Below are 16,365 nucleotides of genomic sequence, written 5' to 3'. Positions count from 1 at the left end.
GTTCTGCTGTAACACAGTGTAACAGACTGGGCAGCTTGTAAACTACAGGGACGTATCTCTCACACTTCTGGAGGCTGGGGGTCTGAGATGAGGGTCCTCTTCCAGGACACGTCTTGTGCCCTCACATGGCAGAAGGGGCTGGGAAGCTCTCTGGAGACTTTTTCATGAGGCACTAATTCCAGTCATGAGAGCTCCACCCTCATGACTTAAGCACCTCTCAAAGGCCCTACCTACTCATACCATCACCTTTGAGGGTGATGATTTCAACCTGAATTTGGGGGGGGGGGGAGGGACACAAACATTCAGACCATAGCAAATTTCATTTTCTATTTGTCAGAATAGTCCTCAAAGATAGACTGTTAAAGGTAAAACTATGGAGACAGTAAAAAGATCAGTGGTTGCCAGGGGTTGTGGCGAGGATGGCCGAATAGGCAGAACACAGGATTTTTAAGGCGGCGAAAATACTCACTCTGATATGGTAATGATGGACACATGCCATTATACATTGTCCAGACCCATAGAATATATAAGACTAAGGCTGAATCATAATGTGAATCATGGACTTTGGGTGATAATGATGTATTAGTGTTGGTTCATCATTTGTAACAAATGTGCCACTCGGGTGGGGGATGTTGGTAACGGGAAGGCTGTGCATGTTGGGGGGCAGGGAATATGTAGGAAATCTCTATCCCTTTCCCTCAAATTTGCTATGAGCCTTAAACTGCTCTACAAAATAATCTCTTAAAAACAGTTTTTAAGTTATTTTTTATGATCACCACAATAAGTCTAATTAACATCCTTTACCATGCACACTTTCAATTTTTTTCTTCTGATGAGAATTTTCAAGGTCTACTCTCTCAGCATCTTTCAAATATGCAACGCAGTATTATTACCTACAGTCACCATGCTGTGTATTGTATCACTATGACATTTTACTTTATATCTGCAGCCTTGTACTTTTGATCCCCTTTATGCATTTTGCCCAGCCGTTCCACCCTCGCCTCTGTTAACCATCAATCTGTTTTCTGCATTTGTGACCTTTTAAAAATAAATATTCCATATATAAGTGAGGTCATACATTGTCTGTCTTTGACTTATTTCAGTTAGTGTAATTCCCTCAAGGTCCATTCATGATGTCAGAAATGGCAAGATTTCCTTCTTTGGAGTTGAGTTGGGTTAGTGTTGAATCGGTGTTTTCATTTTCTTCGGATAAATACCTAGAAGTGGGATTGCTGGATCATGTGGTGGTTCTGTTATTAATTTTTTGAGGAATCTGTATACTGTTTTCCAGAATGGCTGCACTAGTTTCCATTCACACCAACAGTGCATGAGGGTTTCTCTTTCTCCACATCCTTGCCAACGCTTGTCTTTTTCTTGACTTTTTTAATGATAGCCATTCTAACAGGTGTGAGGTGGTATCTCATTGTTGTTCTGATTTGCGTTTCCCTGATCATCGGTGATGTTGAGCGCCTTTTCACGTAGCTGTTGGTGATCTGTATGTCTTCTTTGGAAAAATGTCTATTCATATTCTCTGCCCATTTTTAAATTGGATTGTTTGTTTTGCTAGTGAGCTGTAGGAGTTCCTTAAATTAAATTTTGGATATTAACCCCTTTACAGATGTATGATTTGCAAATATTTTCTCCCATTCAGTAGTTGCCTTTTCATTTTGTTAATGGTTTCCCTTGCTGAGCAGAAGAATGTTGGTTTAATGTAGTTCCACTTATTTATTTTTGCTTTTGTTGCCTTTGCTTTTGGTGTTGAGTTCATAAAATCATCGCCAAGATCAATGACAAGGAGCTTATTACCTATGTTTTCTTCTCGGAGTTTTATGGTTTCAAGTCTTACATTCAAATCTTTAATCCATTTTGAGTTAATTTTGTGTATGGTGTAACATAGTGGTCCAGTAGCATTCTTATGCATGTGGCTGTCCAGTTCTCCAAACACAGTTTCTGAAGGATTGTGCTTTTCCCATTGTATATTTTTGGCTTGGCTTCTTTGTCATAAATTAATTGATCGTATTTGCATGTATTTATTTCTGTGCTTTATATTCCGTCCCATTGATATCTATGTTTGTTTATATACCTAGACCACACTGTTTTGATTATATTTTACTGTAGCTTTGTAATATAGTTTGAAATCAAGGAGCATGATGCCTCCAGCTTTTTTGTTCTTTCTCAAGATTGATTTGGCTATTCAGAGTATTTTGTAGTTTCATACAAATTTTAGGATTATTTATTCTATTTCTGTGGAAAAAGACCATTGGAATTTTGATAGGGATTACATTGAACCTGTAGGTTGTTTTGGATAGTTTGGACATTTTAACAATACTGATTCTTACAATCCATGAGCATGGAATATCTTTCCGTTTATTTGTATCATCTTCAACTTCTTCCGTTAATATCTTATAGTTTTCAGTGTACACATCTTTCACTTCCTTGATTAAGTTTATAACTATAATTTAATGCAGTTGTAAGTGGGATGATTTACTTGTTTCTCTTTCTGATAGTTCATTATCAGTTCAGTATTGAAATGCAACAGATTTTTGTGTATTGATTTATTGAATTTGTTCTAACCATTTTTAAAAAAAATGTTTATTTATTTATTTTTGAGAGAGAAAGTGAGAAAGGGAGGTGGAAAGAGAGGGAGAGAGACAGAATCCCAAGCTGGCTTTGTGCTGTCAGTGTAGAACCCAATGTGGTGCTTGAACCCACAAACTGTTGAGATCCTGACCTGAGCTGCAACCAAGAGTCGGATGCCTGACCAACTGAACCACCCACGTGCTCCCTAACCATTTTTTTGATGGAGTCTTTAGGGTTTTCTATATATAGCATCATGTCATCTGTAAATAGTGACAGTTTTACTTCTTCCTGATTTACATACATTTTATTCCTTATTGTTGCCTCATCGCTGTGGCTAGGACTTCCAGTACTGTTTTGGATAAAAGTGGTGAGAGTGGACATCCTTGTCTTTTTCCTGATCCTAGAGAAAAAAACTTTCAGCTTTTTACTTTTGAGTATGGTGTTAACTGTAGGCTTGTCATATATGGCCTTTCATTTATTTATTTATTTATTTATTTATTTATTTATTTATTTAATTTTTTTTTTTCAACGTTTATTTATTTTTTTTGGGACAGAGAGAGACAGAGCACGAACGGGGGAGGGGCAGAGAGAGAGGGAGACACAGAATCGGAAACAGGCTCCAGGCTCTGAGCCATCAGCCCAGAGCCTGACGCGGGGCTCGAACTCACGGACCGCGAGATCGTGACCTGGCTGAAGTCGGACGCTTAACCGACTGCGCCACCCAGGCGCCCCTGGCCTTTCATTTTTAAAAGCTTATTTTGAGAGAGAGAGAGAGAGAGAGCGAGTGAGCGAGCAGGGGAGGGGAGAGAGAGAGAATCCCAAGCAGGCTCTACACTGTCAGTACAGAGCCTGACATGGGGCTCGAACTCACAGACCATGAGATTATAAACTGAGCCAAAATCAGGAGTCAGATGCCTAACTGACTGACCCACCCAGGCTCTCCTTTATATGACCTTTCATATATTGAGTATGTTTCCTCTGTACTCACTTTGTTGAAAGGTTTTTTTTTGTTTTTTTTTTTTTGTTTTTTTTTTTTATCATGAATGGATGTTGAAAAAAAAGATTCTTTTTTTGCATCTGTTGAGATGATCAGATGGTTTTTATCTTCCATTTTTTAAGTGTGGTTTATCATATTGATTTGTGGATATTGTTGATATTGAACCATGTAGCATCCCTTGAATAAATCCCACCCATTCATGGTGTATGATCCTTTTAATGTGTTGTTGATTCAATTTGCTAATATGTTTTGTTGAGGATTATTGCATATGTGTTTATCAGGGATATTGACCTTTGGATTGGATTGGATTTTCTTTTCTGTGGAGTCCTTGTCTGGTTTTGGTATCAGGGTGATGCTGGCCTGGGAAAATGAATTTGAAAGTGTTTATTCCTCTTTTGTATTTTGAAGGAATTTGAGAAGGGTTAGTGTTAATTCTTCTTTGAATGTTTGGTAGAATTCACCAGTGTTTGTTTAGAGGAATAAAGTCTTAATTAAGAAAAAAAATAGACTATTACTAGGAAAGGTATAAAATATTAGAAAGAAATAAAGAAAATAAGTGCAGTGGCATTGCACATTTGGTTTTATTTTTTTTATTTGCAAAGGAAAACTTGTGGGGTAACTATTCAAATAAAATTTTTCCAAAGGTTATAGCTATATTGTTTGTTACATGTTCTCAACTGTGATTCACTGCTGTATTGTACACGTATTTCCTAGTCACAATTCAGTCATAAAAAGGTTCTCTTTATATATATATATATATATATATATATATATACATAAATATAAATAAATTTATATTTATATATATATGTGTGCGTATATGTATATATATATATATATATATATATATATATATATATATATTTAAAGTTTATTTATTTATTTAGAGAGAATACAAGAAGCAAGGAAAGGGCAGAGAGAGAGAATCCAAAGCAAGTTCTGCGTTATCAGTGCAGAGCCCGCCGTGGGGCTTGAACTCACAAACTGTGAGATCACAACCTGAGCCAAAATCAAGAGTAGGCTACTTAACTGGCTGAGCCACCAAAGTGCTGTAAGTTTCTCTTTTTAGTAACAGCATTATCCATATATAATTCCCACACCATTTAGTTCACCTATTTAAAGTGCATGATTCACTGATTTTTAGTATATTCAGGCTAGTGTGACTGTCATCAAAATTGACATTTGAACATTTTTTCCCTCCCTCTTCCCCCAAACCATCCTCTTTGCCTATTCTGGATAGTTCATGTAAATGGAATCATATAATATAATATATAGTCTTTGTGACTGGCTTCTTAGCATAATACTTAATACTTAAAAAGTTCACCTGTATCATGTATCATTAATTCACTAATTTTAATGGCAAATTAATATTCCGTTGGATATTCCACATTTTATCCACTTATCATTTGATGGACATTTGGGTTGTTTCCACTTTTTGGCTCTTATGAATAATGCTGTGAACAGTCGGGTACAAGTTTTGTGTGGACAGCTGTTTTCATTTCTCTGGGGTGGGTACCAGGAATGGGATTGCTAGGTATTGTGACCCTATATTTAACTTTTTAAGGAACTGCCAAATGTTTTCCAAAGCAACTGCACCATTTTACATTCCCATCAGGAGCGTATAAGGGTCCCAATTTCTCCACACCCTCTCCAACACTTGTTGCGGTCTCAGTGTTCGACTGCAGCCCTCCTACTGGGTGGGAAATGGTAGCTTTGATTTGCATTTTTCTGATGGTAAAGGTGTTGGATATCTTTTCAGATACTCACTGGCTGTTCCTCTTTGGAAAAATGTCTGTTCAGATCCCTTACTCATTTTAAAATTGGGTTATTTCGTCTTTTCATTATTGGTTTGTAATGGTCCTTTATGTATTCTAGATATGCATCCCTTATATAAATGATTGCAAATACTTTCTCCTAGTTCTCTCTTTTTAAGTCAGTAAGGGAAGGAAAACTAAAATGTATTAAGGGAACTATTGTGATCAGCATTATACTTAGGGCTGTAGAAATGCTAAAGTATAGAAATGATTTTTACCTTTTAGGACATTGGTTTCTTTGGAGATCCAAGACTTATGTGATATAATTGGAAAACAGCATAGAGTGGTATATGCTAAATAGTATACAATCTTGGTCAAAAATAGTATGAAAAAGAAATGCCCTGGGACTCTAAGGAACCGAGGTTCAAAAGTAATTGATTTAAGTCATTTATTTTGAGTAGAATGAGCAAATGTTAACTATTCAAAACAAGTTTTTAAAAAGACTATTTCCGTTTGATTCAGTTTCTTTAAAAAAATTTTTTTAAGTTTATTTATTTTGAGAGAGAGAGAGAGAGGGAGGGAGGGAGGGAGAGGGGCAGAGAAAGAGAGGGAGAGAGAATTCCAAGCATGTACTGTGAGATAATGACCTGAGCTGAAACCAAAAGTTGGATGCTTGACTGACTGAGCCACCCAGGCCCCTGATTCAGTTTCTGTAGAATGTAGCTTACATACAGTATCACGTACACTTTGTCAGTCTTTGCTACTGTCTTTGTTTATCCATGTGTTCCCAGTACTTGGCACAGTGCCTAATATGAGGCACATGCCCAATAAACATTTGTTGAATGAGCAAAAATCAGTATGGGCCGGAGCTCTCAGAGAGTGCAGCACCAGTTAAGCACGTTTACAGAGTTGTCACAGGTGGAAGATGTTAGGGGAAAGAGTAAGAGGCGGAGGGGAGCCCTGGGTACCCTTCCCAGCTCCGCCGTTAACCAGCTCTCTAGTCCTGGCGTTTTTGGTCATATACCCTTGTTCTGAAGTGAGGGGGATGAATTGGATCTTCTCCTTTTTAACATTCTGAGGTTTATGAGCAGCATAAGCCTAACACATTTAGAGCCAGCTGAAAATTCTCTAAGAATTGAATGCATGATTAAGGTTTTGTGCTAAAATACCACAGACATTAGTATCTGCCATTTGTGTAAAACTGTGTTAAAAAAATGACATTTATAATATTGAATGTACTAAGAAGATATTTACAAGGCAGTATCTTAAGGGTTATCATTAGTAGAATGTTGGGATTAATTTATCAATTTATTTATGTCCTATCTTCTTTCTTCCAAAGAAGATTTGAAGTGGCTATTGAAGCTAGTATCTTTTCCCCTAAGGCAAAAGCTTCTTAGGTGCTATGAAAATACATATTATTTGTTATTTTTATCCTTCAGACAACCTCAAACTTTTGGTGTTTCAGAGGCTATAATTTTTTTTTTCAGAGTCCGTAAAATTTTTAAACAGGATTAGGAAAGGAGAAATGTTTCAATAATTCTATTTTATTTAAAATTTTTAAAAATTTTAAGTAGGCTCCACACCCAACGTGGGGTTTGAACTCAGAACCCCAAGATCAAGAGTCGCATGCTGTACCCACTGAGCCAGCCAGGTACCCCAGTGATGCTATTTTAACATGAAGGTCTAAAATTAATGGCTATTAAACATTAAAAAGAATGACTCTCTAATACAAACATTCTAGTTGAATTGAAATCTCTCCAACACTGTGCATTAAAACAAATTTTTTTTTTAACGTTTATTCATTTTTGAGAGAGAGAGACAGAGTGAGAGCAGAGGAGGGGCAGGGAGAAAGGGGGACACAATCTGAAGCAGGTTCCAGGCTCTGAGCTGTCAGCACAGAGCCTGACACTGAGGAGGGGCTCGAACCCATGAACCGCGAGATCATGACCGGAGTTAAAGTCGGACGCTTAACCAACTGAGTCACCCAGGCACCCCACCAACGCTGTGCATTTCAACATAAGGAGTCTTTTATGGGAGGCATGGTGCAAAATCTATGGTATTTAGGGATTAAATCAAGTATCCTAAATTGCCCAGGGGAGCAAGACATAAGCTCTAGGAATAAGCTGCATTCCTGATGGAGAAATAGGCATTTCCTCTGGCTGGAGGAATGGGATGCTCTTTGATAGCTGCACATAGAAAACATGGTCTGTTAGAATAAAGAGAGAAGATTCTGTGAAAGTGCTAATTCTCTGTCAGACCATTTTGTTGAGGTTGGGGAAGGACCGTAATGAGCTATAAATCCCTGCATGTGGACTTTATGATAAATAAGCCAGTGATATTTTGGTTCAAGCAAATGTTTTTTTTTTTTTGTAAAATGATGAGTCTTGAGTCAATGTCATGCATGAATTTCACACATTTCAGGTATCCTAACAGAGACTCCAACCCATTCAACACTGAAACTCTCATTTCTTCAGAGATGTTTAACTAAGCTCCATAGAAGTCTGAACATAACTGTGACCCATAAATCTAACCAGTCTTTGGCTATGGCATCTAAAATTTTAAAAATTTTGTTTCTCTCTCTTTTAAGTGTTAGGTCCTAAGGTAATTTTATACAAATGGATAGCAAACAAAGCTATGACGAATCTGAATAATTCATTCAGTATTTGTATGTTTGTATATTAAAATCATGTAAATTAAAGCTTATGTATTTTATATTTACAGTTGATAAATGAACTTTACTGGAACATATCTATTTTCTAGGTTTGGAATTTTATGACAAGCAACCCCTCTAGCCCTGGTAACTTATTTAAAAGCTTAAAATCTTTCATTACAGTACTCTGTATTAAGTACTGAATGTTTCCTAAGGAACTCAGTGTACTTCCATGTGAGTAATCTGATTTAACTAAGAAATGTATCTAAACCACAGTGTCCCTTATTGGTCATAAACATTTGTATCAATGTTTTATTTTAAGAGCTCCATTAATAACCTAAATAATAGTTTGGTTCATTGATAAAGCCAAACATTTTTTAAAGTAGAGGTATTTGGTGGGAGAGAAGTTGATACACTAACTTTTCAAAATTTGTTGTACAGGGTTAGCTGAACCATCCTTTGTTGCAAAACATGAAGATAGTTTGTTAAAGGATTTATTTCAAGACTATGAAAGATGGGTTCGTCCTGTGGAACACCTGAATGACAAAATAAAAATAAAGTTTGGCCTGGCAATATCTCAATTAGTGGATGTGGTAGGTGTGCATATCATTACATACTCAATTTCATACAGGCTTCCTGAGAGCATCATGGGTGCCTAGGCACTGTGTTGGGAGGCACGGATTACAAAGGAGAATGAGACATAGTCATTTTCCTAAAGGAACTCAGCAGGGAAGGATAATTATTACTCAATAGACATAGAAATACACTTTTTATATAATATTGTATATTAGAAATCATTTAGTTGGTAATAGGTCAATTTAAAAAATTTTTCAAAAAATATTTATGTATTTTTGAGAGAGAGCTCACACAAGCAGGGGAGGGGCAGAGAGAGAGGGAGACAGAGAATCCCAAGTAGGCTCTGCACTGTCATTGCAAAGCCTGATGTGGGGCTCAAACCCACAAACCGTGAGATCACAACCTGAGCTGGAGTTGGATGCTTAACCAACTGAACCACCCAGGTGCCCCAAGTAATAAGTTTATTTTTAATAAGTTGAAATACATTAAATATTTTATCTTTTTAAATTTTTTTAATGTTTATTTCTGAGACAGAGAGAGAGACAGAGCATGAGTGGGGGAGGGGCAGAGAGAGAGAGAGAGACACAGAGTCAGCACAGAGCCCGACGTGGGGCTCGAACTCACAAACCGTGAGAGATCATGACTTGAGCTGAAGTTGGTCACTCAACCGACTGAGCCACCCAGGCGCCCTGATATTAAACATTTTATATGGAAGTTTCTTATTAAATTTGTTTAAAGATATGATAAAAAGTCAACATTTTAAATTTTTTTTTTCAACGTTTATTTATTTATTTTTGGGACAGCGAGAGACAGAGCATGAATGGGGGAGGGGCAGAGAGAGAGGGAGACACACAGAATCGGAAACAGGTTCCAGGCTCTGAGCCATCAGCCCAGAGCCCGACGCGGGGCTCGAACTCCAGGACCGCGAGATCGTGACCTGGCTGAAGTCGGACGCCCAACCGACTGCGCCACCCAGGCGCCCCAAAAAAGGTCAACATTTTAAAGAGAAAAAGTCCAAGAGTAGGTTTGTAGATTTTTAGGACCAAAAAGTATCTCAGATCATTGTTTCAATATCACACTTAAACTATACCAGAGATTTTTCAGTATGACATCCCCCAGGGAGTATCAGTTCCCTTGTAACTCGTTCTGACTGTCAAGAGATCCTTTCTATTTAAACTAAAAAGTTCATGCTAATTGTTAAATTAGTTCCTTCTTGTTCTGATCCTGTCAGTCAATAGTTATTTCCCTGCTGAGTTCCCAAAACAGTGAGTGTGTGTGTGTGTGTGTGGGGGGGGGGGGGGGGGGGGAGAGAGAGAGAGAGAGAGAGAGAGAGAGAGAGAAAGATTGTACAGTAACACTTATAGGCATGCCTTTATTTTCTACATAATTTCTGTAGAGAATTTGGGAAGTGCAAATAAATACAAATAAGGAAATAAAAATGGACCGCAATTCTACCACCCAAAGATGCCTAATGATAACATTCTGCTGTTTCTCTTGCTGGTTTTTTCTTTGTGTGTATGTTTTAAAATTGGAGTATTTAGACGTAATGAAGAATCTTTTCCCTTCAATTTCGTTTCCAAAATTGAAAAATTTTAATTCCAGTTAGTTAACAGACAGTGCTAGTTTCAGGTATACAATATATAGCGACCCAACACTTCTGTGTATTACTCAATGCTCGTTTTCTCTCCTGTTGTTAAATGAAGAACATTTCCCTATGTCATTACGTAATCCTCAAATGTAATTGTAATGGCTATATGATATCCCATTTATAATTTATTTAAATATTCTCTTGTTGGCAGAAGTTAATTCCCAGGATTTCCTATTATAAATGACAATGATGAATATATTTGTACACAAATGTCTAATTTTCTCCTTTCTTTAAGAAAGGCAGTTAATGAATCAAAAGATATACTTTTTTATTTTTTTATTTTTAAAGTAAGCTCCATGCCCAACATGAGGCTTGGACTCATCTGTTCTGACCAAGGAGCCAGCCAGGCACCCCAAAGGATATACATTTTAAAAAAGTCTAGTGTGTTGATGATGCCACCTTAATTGCCTCCAGAAAGATCCGTGAATATGGACTGTGTTGTGTCCTTCACCCTCTGCTAGGAGATTTTCAATATAAGTACAAATGGGGAAGTAGGAGGATGAGTGGGGCTCCCTCTCAAAGACCTGTCTTTCCAGTTGGGACTATCAGCAAGTAAGTGGAGTGACTATAGGACATTGCAGGACTAAATTGTGATACCACAAAAATCTGGGGATTCAGACTTTGATTATTTAGGTCACTAAAGAACACAGGCGGAGGCCCTCGAGCTGGCCTTGTCTGGAGTGTAGGATCGGACACGCGGAGAGGAGGGTAACAAGGAGCAGTATGATCTAGGCTGAGCAGTGAGACGGAGCCGTTCTGTTCAGCTGTTCGGATCAGAAGGTCACTGTTGGAGGCCGCTCCCTGGGATCATCTGATGGGCGGTGGAGGGGCCTGCACTGTGCTTTCTCTCCTGCCATTTTTCGACCGGAGGGTTTTACCTCTTGGAAGAAGTCACTTATCCTTCAAGGCCCAATTTATTTGTGTGACTCTTGGTGAAATCTTTCCAGAGTTCCTAAGACAGGCTCCTCTGTTCACGTAGCCCTTTGCACTGCTGGCACCTGTGTGCCCTGGCATGGCACCCTCAGAGCAGGCTAAGCTTCATCCCTTGCTTCTGTCCCAGAGCCCAGAGTGGTTCCTGGCACATGGCAGTTGCTGAGTGAGTGGCAGATGTGACAGGCAACAGATGTGGTCACAGCAGTGCTTTAGGAAGGGCTGCAGGTCAGTTAAATACGTGGTTTTGAGGAGTGAGAGAGAGAGGAGCTTCGGAGGCTGGTTAGAAGGCCAGGCAGAAGCAGGAGCAGGTCGTGACCAATGAGCACCGAGGGAGGCGTCAGGTTTTGAAGCCTGAGTGGTTAGAAGAGAAGAGTGACGGATCTGGAAGATGGAATCAGTTGCTGTGGGGTAGGACAGGGAAGATGATGCTCTCCGCTGTGATGGCAGGTGATTGTGCCACATTCCTGAGGCCCTTGGAAAGTCAGTGCTGGCTCTGTGGGCAGGGAGGAGCTGAGGGTGTCAGTGTGGGGACCCTGGCCCGGCTGAGCATCGAAAACATTGGACTGAGGAGTTTTAAAGTGAGCAGGGAATGCAGGCAAGTTGATCCCTGAGGAACATTCATAGAAGGTGGTGGAGGAAGGATGAGCCCAGAACAGAAGTCGGGGATGGGTTGCTTCCTGTGAGAAGAGCCCAGGACATGTAATGTCAGTGACGATGAGAGAGAAAGAGGACAAGAGCAGAGGGAGAGGAGGCGAGGGCCCTGGACATGGAGAGTGGAAGCTTTATGTCCCTTTAACTGCGAAGCTCTTACCCCTCTGGCTTGTGGTCATGTTTGGGGGCTCCTCCTCAAAGTTCGCTCAGATTCCTGCCTTATTTCCTACATGTTCGAGCTCTCTCTGTCTCTCAAATCCCCACGCCGGCTTGCTTGTTGGATGCTAGTTTTATGGTCAGGTTAAAAAATCTATTCGGGGTTTAAAAAAACCCCTAAAACTTTTCTGCTCTACTTACGTGTGGGCACATCTCTGTGTTAATGTGCCTCGTCCTCTTGGGTGCAGTCCTGCGTTTGTCCTTCGTCCTAGGTTTTGTTTTGGTTTTGTTTTTTTGCATCCTGCATTGTGCTGAGCACATTATAGGTGCTTGGGAGATACCTGAGGTCACCTTAAGTTAGGCTGTATCCCCTAAGGTAGTGGCTAACCCTCACATCTGGGGCCAGTTGTGAACTTAGGTATTGTTCTTGTATCTGTGTTCCTGTTGAGGATACTAAGTATTGACTGGGTCCTACTCCATAGTGCAAAATTTATGTGTGTTCACATTTTTCTGGGGAAAAGGTGTATAATTTTCATTAGCTTCTCAAAGATGACCTATTGCCTTACAGCGTCACAGGTAATAAGTATACCGGAACTTTCCTAATTGTTAATGCCTCTGTTTAGAACTTTTGCCTACTAGGAATATTCTGATGCAGAGGTCAGCACTTTCTCTGGATGGCGTGTGCCTTTGGGATAGACAGTAGAGCTGGTGGCACAGAGTTTAAACTCAGGAGCTTCGAAGTCTAACATTAGTTCTACTACCAATTGGTGGAGTGATTTTAGGCAAGTTGCCTCATTGGGCTAGTTTCTTTTTGCAGAATGAATGATTTAACTAGATGAGATCTATAGGTCCTTTTCAGCTCTAGTGTTTTACTCAAGGACAATTGCCCTTTGGAGCCACAGTGTAAGAGTGATGGCCATGCTGTATTTCCTAGTAATTGTTCCCATGTAGGGACGTCACAGATGTCTTTATCTCAAGGGATGTGCTTCCTCCCTCTTCCTTCTTTCTCCTGGGCCACTTATGTGTTTTGGAATGAGCCATCTAAACCTCTGTCCTCTGTCCCCGGCTATGGGGATTGCCCCATCCTTCTGTGGGTCTGTCCTGCCCACGGTGGAATTGTGTTTGGTCATCATGATGGTCTTGTACTGGTCCAATTGGCTCCATGATATTTCAGTAAAATGTAATGGAAGAGCTATCTTTTTTTTTAATTTTTTTTAATGTTTATTTTTGACAGAGAGAGAGAGAGAGAGAGAGAGAGAATGAGCGGGGGAGGGGCAGAGAGAGAGGGGAGACACAGAGTCTGAAGCAGGCTCCAGGCTCTGAGGTGTCAGCACAGAGCCCGACGCGGGGCTCGAACCCACGAACCGTGAGATCATGACCTGAGCCGAAGTCGGACGCTTAACCGACTGAGCCCCCCAGGCGTCCTGAGCTGTCTCTTTAATTAGGCCTTGAGAATTCAGTGTAAAACTGGTCTTAGCAAAGATACAATGGCAGAAAGGTATAAGTAGCAAATATCAAAGACCCCAGTTTTCTAGAAAAGCAGGCTGTGAAAGCTTATGAAGCTGCCACTCCGGACAGTGGCCCCAGTATTTTTTTTCTACATAGCAGCTCCTCAGAGATTCAAATCCCTGCCTCAGCAGAGGAACATAACTGCAAGTTACAGTCCTGCAGGAAGGCACAGAAACAGTGTATCTCTCATTCTGATGTGCACACTCTTCCACATGTCAGCACTTCTGAAATCAAGATGTGTATTGTAATTAATGGCAACTTAAAATTCATTGTCAGCCTTTTCCTTTCTTAGTGCCAAGTACATAAACTAATGTGCACGCTTGTTTCTTAGATTGTATCTTAGATTTCAGGATGTAGAGTGGGAGTGTATGAATGTTAGATCTAATGCCAGCGGTGTACTGCAGGGCGGTTCAGCTGAAATTCAGAGCATCTGGAAAGGGATAACGTGAAATTAGGCTGGAAAAATGATCCTGCGTTTCCAGAGAGCTGCACCAATGAACAAGATATAGGTACTATATGGACAGGCATGTTTGTGTAAAACTGTGAAAATTCGTATTTGAAGAAGTATTGCTTCTGTCCTTGAAATAATCAGCCTTATTTAAATTTTTGTTTCACAGGATGAGAAAAATCAGTTAATGACAACGAATGTCTGGTTGAAACAGGTGTGTATGAAGCTCCGAAGGCACCCGACTGATCACGGGTGCTGTTGTGCCTGTGGGGTTTGCAGCGCAAAGAAACACGAGCATGTGGTCTTGGTGGATTGGCAGGATGCAGAGGGTTGAGGGTGGGTGGGGTTCTCGCATTCGTTCAGGCAATGCTGGAGTGGCTGCCGTCTGCCAGACGCTGCTCTGGGCACTAGGGAAACAGGCAACAAAACGGACAGAAGTCCCGGCTGGCAAGAACTTCATTCGAGTTGGGGAAGAGGAACAGGTAAGCTGTTCCAGTACCTCGGAAGTAGACAGGCTTGGAGAAGAACACATTCGGTGTGGGTAGAGGTGAGCAGGGGTGTGTAGATGAGGTCAGAGAAGCAGCGGCAAGCCAGCGGTGTAGCGAGCATCTAGGCCTCCGTGAGGATTGTGGTGTTTACTTGGAGCTGGATGGGAATGGGCGATGAATTAGTTTTACATTCGTAGCCCCTTTTTGGAAAAGACTGCTTTTTCTTCGATGCCGTCATAGCTTTGTCCTCAGCTGCTGTTATGTGCTTCCCTTTGCTCTTTCTTTATCATCCCTAATTTTAGTACCTGCCGCCAGTTCCCTGACCCTAACTCCTACAAGGCATGTATGCTTTTCTTGGTGTGCGAGTCCTAACTTGATGTGATCACAGAATTGTCACTATGTGGAGCGTGGACAAGGTGTTTAAATGTGGACTATGTAATAAATCCAATTCCCCTGGCATGCACCAGTCCAGCCAATGACAATGCACCTGGAAAAGACAATGGAGAAGGTTTAAGGCCTTAAACCTGGACCTTAGATGCCCATGGCTGCGGCTCCTGGGTGTGGCCAGTTGGTGTGAGAGGAGGTGCTGAACAGAGCCGTGAACACACCCACGGCGCACACCTGTGTCTCAGGAGGACCGGGGCTGGAGTCACCACACGGGGGCAGGGCTATGCTTCTGTACTCTTAAGAAGGACTTGGAGGTGAATTTTCTCTGTGGCGAGTAGAGATGATTTTATGTCTAGGATTTCTGGACTTGGCATAAAGAGTATAGTTTTTATGACTTATGGCTATCAATTTCATCGAAACTGAGCCTGTTGTCTTTGCTCTGCAGGAGTGGATAGATGTAAAGTTAAGATGGCGCCCTGGCGACTATGGCGGAATAAAAGTTATACGCGTCCCTTCAGACTCTCTCTGGACCCCAGACATTGTTTTGTTTGATAAGTAAGTTTTTATTTACTAAATATTACTTTATGTTTTCAAAAGAAAACACTTATGTATTAGCCACTAGTAATTTTTCTTCCTTCTGAAAATTGTTTACGTATAAAATCAAAAGACTTGATCTGTGTTCTGTTGTGAACCTCCAAATAGGTTCTTTGGGTCCTCTCCTGTTTTTGGTGTCTTGTTTCCTGATCATAAAAGTGTTCTTTGCTTTCCAAAATGTGTAAAACATTTGGGAAGTCTAGAAAGGTGTAAAATTGGGGGAGGGGTGTCACCTATAATCAGTCCCATTATTCATTCCAGCATTAGAGGCAGCCATTTGCACGAGCTCACACATAGAACTTACTCTGTGCCTGGCCGCATGTGCGGTACCTTTCTGCTTTGTTCATTTGATTCCCAACAGTACCTTTAAAATGGCATTTCTGACAGATGAGGAAACAGGTGAGGGCATTATAACCTTGTCCAACAGGTGAGGGCATTATAACCTTGTCCACGGTTGCACAGTTTGCATGTGGCAGGGTGGGGTTCACACTAGGGCGGCCCGACATCCCTATTTATCCTCCTATTTAATAGACTATATATTTGGCAGATTGCCTTCAAGATTTTGGGGGTGTTTAAAAAATAGTTGAAGTCATACTTTATGTTCAAATGTGCGTCCTTCTAATTTTGCTTAAATACTGTATTATGATTATCCCATGATGAGGAATGTTGAGTGAACTCATCTTTATAGGCACCCTACCTAGGTGTACTTTGAGGATGGTTTTTAACTTGGGGAAAGGATGATTCTGGGTGTGAGTTTCATTTTTTTCTAGGACAAACCCAGGGTAAATCTTGGGAATTTGTGCTTATCCTAAAGCATTTTGTATTATTTGCAAGCAGGCATTTGGCATGAAGACAGAGCAAATGCTGTGTGAAAAATATTAGTCTCTAAACACCTTTTTCCTCCATGTTTCTCAATAGGTAAAGAGGAAACAAAACTATAAGGTAGCAGGATATAGCTTCCCAGAGCACCATTTTACTCTAGGTCGTAGTAAAC

General features: G+C 40.4%; 1 protein-coding gene across 1 annotated transcript in view; it reads left to right on the top strand.

The window, feature by feature from the left end:
* The window catches only part of CHRNA5 (cholinergic receptor nicotinic alpha 5 subunit), a 50,140-nt gene that overhangs the window by 28,212 nt on the left and 5,563 nt on the right, over positions 1-16,365 (top strand). The window contains exons 2-4 of the mRNA XM_045448514.1: positions 8,423-8,574; positions 14,072-14,116; positions 15,223-15,332. Of these exons, the coding sequence (XP_045304470.1) occupies positions 8,423-8,574; positions 14,072-14,116; positions 15,223-15,332 (307 nt within the window). The remainder of the gene's footprint in view (positions 1-8,422; positions 8,575-14,071; positions 14,117-15,222; positions 15,333-16,365) is intronic.

Source organism: Leopardus geoffroyi, chromosome B3 (genome assembly GCF_018350155.1).
Source record: "Leopardus geoffroyi isolate Oge1 chromosome B3, O.geoffroyi_Oge1_pat1.0, whole genome shotgun sequence".
In the NCBI taxonomy this organism is placed as follows: Eukaryota; Metazoa; Chordata; class Mammalia; order Carnivora; family Felidae; genus Leopardus; species Leopardus geoffroyi.
Note: the sequence above shows the minus strand (reverse complement) of the source record. Positions and strands in the feature narration are given on the sequence as shown.